Raw genomic sequence first — 10,272 nt, 5'->3', positions numbered from 1 at the left:
TGAAGGCATTAGTGAAACAAACAAACAAACAAACAAACAAACATAAGACCCCTTAAACAAGGCTCTAGGAATTGAGAGCATGCTAACTGAAAAGTTTCAACATATTGATGATGCAGTACTGGAAACACTCACTCCTCTGTGCCAAGAAATTTGGAAAACAGCTACCCGGCCACTGACTGCAAGAGATCCGTATTTGTATCCATCAAGGAAGTTACCAAACAGAAGGTGCATATTATAGAACAGTATTATTGATATCACATGCAAGTGAAATTTTGCTGAAGATCATACAATGATGGTTGCAATAAATAGCACACTGACAGAGAACAGCCAGAAATTCAGGTCCTATTCGGAAGAGGCCATGGAACAAGGAAAATCATTGGTGATGTCAGATGGATCTTGGCTGAAAGCAGAGAATACCAGGAAAAATGTTAATTGTATTTTATTCACAATGCAAAGACACTCGACTGTATGGATCATAGCTATGGGTAGCCTTGAGAAGAAAGGGAATTCCAGAGCACTTCATTGTGCTCATGCAAAACCTATACATGGATCAAGAGGCAGGTATTTGAAAAGAACAAGGCACTATTTCATGGTTCAAAATCAAGAAAGGTGCGACAGGGTTGTAGCATCTCTCCATACTATTTTGAGCAAATAATCAGAGAAGTTAGGCTACACGAAGAAGAATGAAGCATCTGGATCAGAGGAAGACTTATGAACATGAGCCTTTTGTTATGTAGATGACACAATCTTGTTTGCTAAAAGCAAGTAGGACTTGAAGAAATTGCTGAAGAAGATCAAGGATTGCAGCCTTCAATGAATTACAACTAAATGTAAAGAAAATAACCTCCCTCTCAACTGGACCGATAGGTATCATGATAGAGAAAAGATTGAAGTTGTCAAGGATTTCATCTTGCTCGGATCCATCATTCATGCTTGTGGAAGCAGCTGTCAAGAAATCAAACAAGGAATCGCATTAGGTAAATCTGCTGTACAAAACTGCTTTAAAGTGCTGCAAAACAAGGAGGTTACTCTGAGGACTAAGGTGTGCCTCACCCAAGCCATGATATTTACTTGTCTCCTATGCATTTGAAAGTTGGACAGTGAACAAGAAAGACTAAAGGAAAACCTACGCATTTGAACTATGGCATCGGCAAAGAATATTGACTAGTAAAAGACCAGACAGTTCTGTCTCGGAAGAAGTACAGCTAGAATGGCCCTGAGAGGCAAGGATGGAGAGAGTTGGTCTCACAAAATTGGGACATGTTATTAGGAGCGCTCAGTCTCTAGAGAAAGACATCATGCTTGATAAAGTGGAGGGGCAGTGAAAGAGAGGAAGACACTCAATGAGATGGATCGACACAGTTGCTGCAACGATAGGCTCAAATATAGGAACAATTATGAGGTTGGTGCAGGACTGGGCAGTAGGTTTCTTCTGTACATGGGGTTGCTATGAGTTGAAAGGGACTCGATGGCACCTAACAACAGCACAGAAACGAAGCAGATAAGTAGTTGTTAGGGGCTGGGGCTGAAGGGAGGGGTTGCTTTCAAGGTGGTGCAGTGGCACTTTGGGTTTGGAAGTATTCTGTATCTTGATGGTGATTATGTGATTATAGATATTTGTTAAAAATCTGCAGCACTATACACTAAAAAGGAGACATCTTATTGTATTAAATTATGCTTCCATGACAAGAATGGACAGTATTACAGGAAACAAACATGAGTTTGTGCCCGTCACTCTGCCCAGCTTAGATGCAGGCACATACTGAGTGCTCACTGTACTGAGGACTGGAAGAATATATGCTGAAAGGAGGTCGAAGTTGTCCCCTTAGAAAACTGTAGCCCAAGAACTGCTTGACTGACAGTTCATACTCGGTAGGACAAGATCATTTGTGAAAATTAGACATAACAGGGTGAGAGGACTACCAAAGTGGATGGAGGTCAAACCGGTAGCATCAAAGTTTGGATCAGGGGGCAGATTGTTGGAACACTGGATTCTGGAAAACCATTTATTTAGAGGGGTTTTCAGTAGACAGAGTTCTAAGATGGCCCCCAAGATTCCTACCTCTTGGTGCATACACCTATACAATCCCTTCTATTTGGGTGCAGGTGGTATCTGTGATTGATTCTGGTAGCTGTCACTCTCACCATTTGGTTACATTATATGGCAAAGATGGATGCATTTTGCAGCTATAAATACACGCCCCAATCAGTTTGACTTTGAGTCATTCAAAAGGGAGTATTGGACGCGAGCCTGACCTACTCATGTGAGCGCTTTAAAAGAGGACTTAGGTTCCCCTGGAGCAGAGACTCAAAAGCAGCAGAGTCTCTTCCTGCTGTCACCAAAGAAGCAAACACCCATGAGATCTTCAGGTGCAGTGAAAAGAACTCTGACAGCTTCAGACGACACCACAGCCCTAGCTGATGTTTTGATAGCAGTTTTGAGACCCTGACCCAGGAACTCAGCAAAAGTCTTCCTATATTCTTTACCCATGAAAGGGAAGAAGTAGGGAAAGCCTCAGCCAGACTCTGCCTGCCCCAACCTCTTGTGTGCTTCTACAGAAGTTTCCAGTATAAGTGGAGGAATTGGTGGAGTTTCTTCTAAGGTGCCCAGTGAACCTAAAAATGGTTTCCTGGGTTAGTGGTGGCTTGACTGTTGTCATAGAGAGAGCTAAGCTGTCAGGTGAGTGTGGGGGGTGGAGAATGGAGATAAAATGGGACCTTCTGTAGTTGACTTTGTGACTCTCACTAACAAACAGATGTCCTTAACAGATCTGCAGACTGACTCCCACATGCACTCCCCTAGGACAGATGGTGGCCTTTGACACCACACCCACAGTGAAACAGGAGGGCTTTGTGATGCCATCCACTGAGGTGATAAGATATAACATGGGGAGGCATTGAGCCAACACCTTGTATACCCTAGACATAGAGATGTTTGGTTTTCTAATGCGGATGATGTTTAGATCATGTTGATCCCCATCAATGTCCATTGGGACATTGATTGTTCTCTATATAACTTTGGGTCTGTTTTCATTATCGCCCTAATTATCTGGCAGGTCAAAAGGATCCATCGTGGATTAAGGTTGGGACATAACAGGAGCTGCTGTTGGGTAGGGAAAGCATGTGACTGACTACCCATTGACCTGGGGGAGTCTTACACAAGTTTTACTCCCTTGATTGTCCTAGCCTTCTCCTTGGGTTGCTTTATTCTAATTTCTAATACGATGCTTCCACTTAGGCATCCCGAGTCCTTTCTTTGCAGAGCCTGGTAATAATTCTTAGAGTCTACAGCAGTGTAGACAGTCTCATCCAAAGCCCTCTGGCTTGTGGTGAGGCCAGTTGAGCAGCTTCTCCAGGTCATCAGAAGATCTCACAGTTTGGGTGATTACTCCACTAGAGCCCTCAACCTTTTCATTTGTTCAAATCTTCCTCCTGTCTCATCCTAAATTGGTGCCCCCCAACTTCTCCTGGGGTTGAGGGTGGAGGTATGGCATACTGAAATGAGGGAGGAAAGGAGCTGACATGGAAATTCTCCATCGTGTGCCCCTGGGACAAGAAGTGTTGGGGAAAAAAAGGTAGCCTAGACTATGGAACGGCAGAGGAGTACAGCTTGCTCTCTAGGAATGGGTTAGTACATGTTGATGGGTTTTCACTAATTTTTGAACATTAAAGAAAAACTTTCATATTCTTGTTTTTGTCTTGAAGCGTCATCGGAGATTGAGACAAAAGGCTAGAGAAGCAGCATTAAGAGGTAAAATCCCCACTTGCCCCTCAGCTCCCTTCATTGTGGGCAGGGTTTCCTTGGATCCTAACTCTTTCGGACCTTGAGTGCCAGGTGCTCTTACAACAGAGGCTCCAGTTCGCCCAGGTGATCACTTCTCGTAGAAGGATCCACAGATAGAAAGCAGGTGGCCAGATCTGCTCCACAAGTCTCCACCGCAGTCCCCTGGAGCAGGAGAAGAGGGTGGGCAAAAGTCTTTCAATGGTTTATGATTTACCGACTTTACGGAAGTCATTCCACCTCTGAGTCTGGTTGTCCATAAAATGGGCATAATAGGATCGTGTTACGGTAGTTTTGAAGAGCAAACGCGTGTACACATGAGGCCACACATCACTGTACCCGGTACACAGACATGCCTTAGAGCGCGACTCTTGGTGGGGTTTTCAGTGTCCTTCCACTCAGAATCAAAGACCTGAGCATTCCGCCTCCTGTGGGAGCTCCCTGAGCATTCCTCTGCCCCGTGTGACATTGTTTTTTGGTTTATCAGCTAGGAGAGCATCCCAGGCAGAAGCTGAGAGACCGTGGAAGCTGCTCTTGCTCATTAAAAGGTGACTACGGACTCTCGGCTGGCCCCAATGCCCGGGCAGTGTGGTGATTATGCTTTGGGCTGCTACCCACCATGCCAGCAACTTGGAGCCACTAGCTACCCTGCAGGGGGAAGCTGGGTCTTTCTTCTCCTGTACAGAGTTACAGCCTCAGGAATTCAAAGGGGGCAGTTCTACCCTGTCTTGTGGGGTCACTATGAGTTGGCATTGACTCCATGACAGTGAGTTTTTGTTTGGGGGGACTGGGGCGGGCCCCAAACGCCACCTGGCCTGTGATGATTTGGCACCAGGGCACTAGAGAGGGAAGCAGGCAGAGAGGGAAACGTTGGGAGGGGACAGTGCACAGTGGAGGCTGGTTCCTCGCGGACAGTCTTGTCACCTTCAAAGGCGTCCCAGAGAGGCCTCTCCCAAAGGGCACTCTCAGGCCACAGCCACGGCAACCCCTGCGCTCAGGGCCTGACCGCCGTGCACCCCAGACGAGACTCCACGTGGGCCGAACTGAGAAATGGAACCAGTTGTCCAGCCAAGAGAATGGGTTTACAGACACATGTCCACATTGTCCTAGGTGCTGTAGCAGCAGGATTCTTTCAGGGTCCAGCCTGAGTCTCCTCCGATCTGTCTTCAGCGAGGCCAGTCTCTGGGGCAGCCCTACACAAGAGGGTTTTTATCTTAGCCTGTGAAGCGCTCTAGGGAATGGGGTCCTTCACAAGAGATGCTTTGTACAGTCCCAGAGCTGCTTTGTACAGCTCCCAGGATGCAGAGTGCCTGTGAGAATCCCATTTTCTTTCCTTTGAACTGGGAAATACTTGATAGCAGGATTGGTTTCTTGGTCCTGTTGCTAAAGGACCATAGCACTTTCCCAACCCCACCTGCTGGGCTTCCTACTTTAGCTTCGCAACACAGGTCCAAAGAGCACCGAACCCCAGGTCTCAGTCCTTTCAGATGCCCCCACTTGCATGTGGGTTGTCAGAGTCTTTGCCTAACAAGGCCCAGACCCTCAGCTCAGCCAGGTCTAACCTGCTGAATGGTCCCATTTTCTCCATTCACCATTTTTTATTAGTTGGGATTTAATGCATCTAACATATCATTCCATATTTCAATCATGTCAAGTGGGACTGCAAAATTGCTATCGCAGTTTCCAAACATTCTTTTTCTACACAGACTACTTACATGTAGACTCCTTGACACTGTCTCTCTTTTACACACCCTACCACTACTGTACCCCCCTCAAAAGAAAAAAACACCTTATTCTACTTGCTGTCCCTATTGGTTCATCAGTCCTGGGTTTCATATAGCAAAAACAAGAAAAGCATATAACACAGCTTCAACAGAGTGACCTAACACCCCTGAGATACACTCTACTATGAGCAAACATATCAGGTCCAGCCTGCATCATTGGGGGATCTATTGACACACATTAACTGTCAGGTCAGATTGATGCCTTTGATCTTCTGTCCTCCTCTCTCCCAAACACTCTGCTTAGTGACCATGTTCCTCCCAGCCCTCAATTTTCGATAGCGGGAGTTCTCTGGAGCCTTATGTCCTATGTAGCTGCCCAAATGAATCTTAGGCTCCCACTGCCATCCCTTGCCTTCTGCACACCAGGACCGCACAATTTAGGTTCCGATACTGATCCCTCAAATTTCTTTCTCAAATCCAGCAAGCCCAAGAACTGTGAATGGTCCTTTCTTAGGAAAAACAGCCAAGCAGGATCCCCCAGGGGAAGGCCCAGGGCTTACAAGCCTATGAGAGGGCAGGGTCAGCCCCCTCACCCTGCCCCGCCATGACCACAGTGCCCTCAGGGGCAGAGGGGACCACAGCAGTAATGGCCATGCTTCCCTTCCCAGCCACAACTGGCTTCCTCGGGAGGGAAGCGTGCGGAGCATCCTCTGTGCAGACCCCGGCTGCCCCACCTGCAATGACTTAGCTCTGGAAATCCAGCAACTGCTGCAGGGGGACAGCACCTTGGTCACCTCCTCTTCCCTGGGGCCAGCACAGTACTCCTCTGGCCCAGAGAATTTGTCAGAGCCCGGGGTCTCTGAGCCCAGGCTGCATCTGGGCGCCAAGCACTCTAAAAATGCTCATCAGCATCAACCACCAAACTGTCACAAGTAGCAGTTCAGCAACCCTCAACGCAGATGGCTGCCCCGCTCTCGGACGAGTTCAGCATAAATACCTGCACATACCTGCATGAATACCTGAAGCTTGGGCAGGATTGCCCACTGCCACGCCTGTCCGGGAACCTAGACACCCTGCATCCTTCGAGCCTCGTGGAGCCGGGCAGCCCTGCAATGCAGCCGGAGAAGAAGAATAATTCTGCAGCTATCCTGGAGAAAAAAGGTCAGTGTCCCTTGAATACTAGGTCCCCTTAGCCTAGAACACACAGACCTTGCATTCTCTGCACACCTGCTGCTCCAAGCCTAGAAAGTTCTTTAAGAACGTAATTATCAATGAACACATTTCCACCCTCAGGGCGCTCAAGATATGTAGAGCCATTCCACCGGCAGCTTACAGCACGCACTTCCCATGGTTTTCAAAACCTAGAACCCCCATCAACTCTTTCTCTCCTCCGAAATGCTACCGCCAGCCCTTTCCTCTCCCTGGCTTGGGGCTCATGGGAGGCTTTCTGGGCTTTGGGCAGATCCACTCTGGATCTACTGAGAGCAACAATGTCTCTGGGAAGAAGTCCCCAACCTATGGCTCTGGTTAGACTCTGTCCCCACCCCCAGCCCTCAGTGGTCTCTGCTGTTCCCCGGCTGACTCACAGGACAGCCTGCAGCCCAAACCAGCTGCTCCTTCTGTGGCTTCTCTTCTAAGCAATGAGTCCCTGTCCCGCCCCTGGGGGTGTGTTCACAAAAGGGGTGCCCTGGTTTCTCTCTCTCTCTGATTGTTCTTCCATCTCCATGCTGCCCCAAACTTCAGCCTTGCCTTGTCCCTCCCATTCCTATCTGGGCTTACCCACCTGACCATCACCAAGCCCAGATCCATGTCAGAGAACATAGCTGTCAACTGGGGGAGCCCTGGAAGCTTTAGCCTGTGCAAGGTGAAGGGCAAGGGCAAGCCCTCCACTTCATCCCCAACCCCAAAAAGGAGACAAAACCTCCGGAAAATGCAAAGCCACAGAGGATCACAGAAAAGGGGTGGGAAGGCGGGGGCTTTCCCCACAGAGACAACAAACACCTGTTAAGGGCTTATGGGGGTACTTAAAGCAATACTCTCAGGGCCCCTGACTTCCTAAATGGGTTTGGGATCTTCTTTCTCAGGCAGAAATGTAGCGTGGCCCACGGGTGCCTGAGTGGGTTTGGGCTAACAGGATGTGGCTGACTTTGTACAGCCACGGCATGCAGCCTTGCAGCTCAGGGTTCTTTGCGGCTGTCTTTAGCAGCCTGACCCTTACCTTATGATCCCAAAGAGCTCATGTAGCAAAGGGAACCGAGAGAATGTCCCAAAAGGCAGTTGAAGGAAGCCCAAGACTTCACCCAACCCATGGGTCCAGAGAAAGCCATGGACGCGCCAGGCCACCAAGGGTCAATTGATTGGATCAACATTGGCAGGGCTGGCATTTGAAGGGCCATGTGTTCTAGGGCCATACTCTGCAGGGTCAAACGTTTCAGGGTCAGCAAGCCAGGTGTTGCAGGACAAACCATTTGGGGGAAGACTTTACCAAGCCAGGCCTCGGGGGCCCATTTTCCAGGGCCTTCTGGTGGAGGGTGCACTTTGGCAGGGCCCCAAAGTCAGGGTCACACTTTACCTGGTCTGCTACAAACAGCCCATCCTCACAAAAGCCCCCTCCTTGCAGAAGCTCCAGAAGCCGGCTTGCGAAGTAAGATGAAGTGCCTCCTCCACTGGCTGAACCCCAGGACGGGAAGCCAATGGCAAGAGCAAGGCGCTGTCCTCTCCAAGTCTGTGACAGTGACCAAAGCGAAGCAAGGCACGGCTGAGAAGAGCCCTGACGTTAGCGACAGCCGCGTGGGGGATGCTAAGTCCAGTAAGGCCGGAGAACCCAAGGCCCGGCCTCCCCCAGCTGAAGACTCGAGCCTGCCCTTCTTTCATGCCTCCTCCTGCCCTGCAGATCAGCGCCAAGGGAGCGCCCTTCAGTTTTGCCAGTCCTTGATCGCGTGCCACCATCACCAGTGCCCAGAGCACAGTGATCCGCTGAACTGTGATGTGCAAGCAGACAGTCGACCTGGAATCTCCACTCCCGGGTTAGAAGATGCTTGTCCCAAAGAGAAGGCTCGGCCTGAGCGAAAGCAGTGCATGGATTCCCAAAGCTGGGCCACGCCCCGCTGAGGCCTTCCTGGAAAAGGCCTCCCATGATTCCATTCATGCGCACCTGAGGGGAGGCCCTCTCCCAATAGACTCTACCACCAAAGAGCCGCCTTGTGTCGCTGTCTCCTCATTTCTGAGATCGTGAGTGATGGAGCGAGTAGGGCAGGTTGAGCATGGTGGAAGAGCTTATGCACCCAGCTCTGCTGGGTCAGGACTTCACATGACTCCTCCTACCCGCTCTGCATGATGGACGAAGGGACAGGAGTGGGACACTGAGGGTCAAGGCCTGAGAGAGGTGGATGTGATGGGGTGCTGACCAAAAGCTGTGGCTGGAAATACATTATTGGCCCTCATTAGGCAGCATTCATTGGAAATTATATCTCTTATAATACAACACATAATTATATTTATGCACATCTGTATGTATAGATATACCAAATCATTTGATGAAGACATCCTAAAAAAGGTCACAATGAAAATGACCTTGAGCTGGGCCTTGCCTTCAAACAATTCACTTGCTTGGTGTCATGCACAGTCTCAGGTACCAGGGACACACAGAGCGCAACACAAGGCTTTGTTCCATGGTAGAGAGTGACGTAAGCCAGCCTTACAGCAGTTTCATAAATACGAGCTGGGTCAAGCAAAGATGTAAAAGGAAACAGGAAGGCTCCGAGTGCAGTGTGGGGAGTGCAGTGTGGGGCGTGTTTGTGGCAAGTGTCCTGGAAGACACGGTGTGGGCACTGAGTTTCAAAGGGTGAGTGGCAGAGGGTGGCGGTGGTAAAGCTTCCCCAGGCCGAGAGCTCAGCATGAGTAGAGGCGCGGTGCTGGGAAGGTAGCGTGCCCGGTCAGAGGACGGGGACTAGCTAGAGAATTCCTGTAGTCAGGGCAACGTTACGTCCAAAGCTTGGAGGGTCCACAATGCAGTTGGCCAGCTAGAGGAGAGACGGCACTCTCTCATCGCCTGGAAAACGCTTGAACTCTCTCAGTAGGTTTCGCAGACCATCGGCTTATAGAAACACTGGAAACACAGCCGAGAATCCAAGGGGTTGATGATGGGAGTGGGCTGAGGAAGCAGATGAAATAAACATCAGGCAACAATGTAGTAGGTAGTGTTTTTGTGTTGAGGGAGTCCGTGAGTGGAGGACCAAGGTCCATCTGCTACCTTAATATTAAACCTATAAATATATGCACATAGATCTATTTCCCCATCATCATATATAAATATATCTATATATGTCCATTCCTGTATTTAAAACTCTATAAATGTCCTTTGCCTCTTATTACTTTTCAAGGATGACTTTATGGGTGCAAAATTAATAATATGTATATAGTTCTTCTTGGCTCCTAAAGATCACGTGTAAGGAATTATTGATCCAAGGCCAGTCAATTAGGAGAGCTACTCTCTAAGGGCCTGATTCATTGACACTGTGTTCGCCGTTAACACAAAGCACCTCCCAATATCCTGACTCCTGCTACAACCAGTCGGTCCCCAACCAGACACCAAGAACTGCTGTCTCTATAATGAGGTTGTGGCAATGGTTTGCAGATTTGCTTTAAATGGAGTTTCCATGAAGACGGCAGCTGAAGTCCATAAGCAAAACGAACAAACGCAGGAGTGAGCAAACACAGCGTCCTCTAGCCCGACCACAGGCCCTGTGAGCAGTACTCTTCCTTTTG

The 10,272-nt window shown here is 48.9% G+C and overlaps 1 protein-coding gene across 1 annotated transcript; it reads left to right on the top strand.

Moving 5' to 3' along the window:
• Window positions 1-2,966: 2,966 nt before the first annotated feature.
• On the top strand, window positions 2,967-8,616 carry LOC142458467 (protein SPATA31F3-like). The gene is made up of 7 exons (XM_075559495.1): window positions 2,967-3,110; window positions 3,706-3,751; window positions 4,269-4,329; window positions 6,174-6,360; window positions 6,465-6,666; window positions 8,126-8,314; window positions 8,399-8,616. The coding sequence occupies exons 1-7, from the start codon at window positions 2,967-2,969 to the stop codon at window positions 8,614-8,616; spliced, it is 1,047 nt and encodes a 348-aa protein (XP_075415610.1).
• The last annotated feature ends 1,656 nt before the right edge of the window (window positions 8,617-10,272 follow it).

This window comes from Tenrec ecaudatus, chromosome 10 (assembly GCF_050624435.1).
Source record: "Tenrec ecaudatus isolate mTenEca1 chromosome 10, mTenEca1.hap1, whole genome shotgun sequence".
Classification (NCBI taxonomy): Eukaryota; Metazoa; Chordata; class Mammalia; order Afrosoricida; family Tenrecidae; genus Tenrec; species Tenrec ecaudatus.
This window is presented reverse-complemented; position numbering and strand designations above follow the sequence as displayed.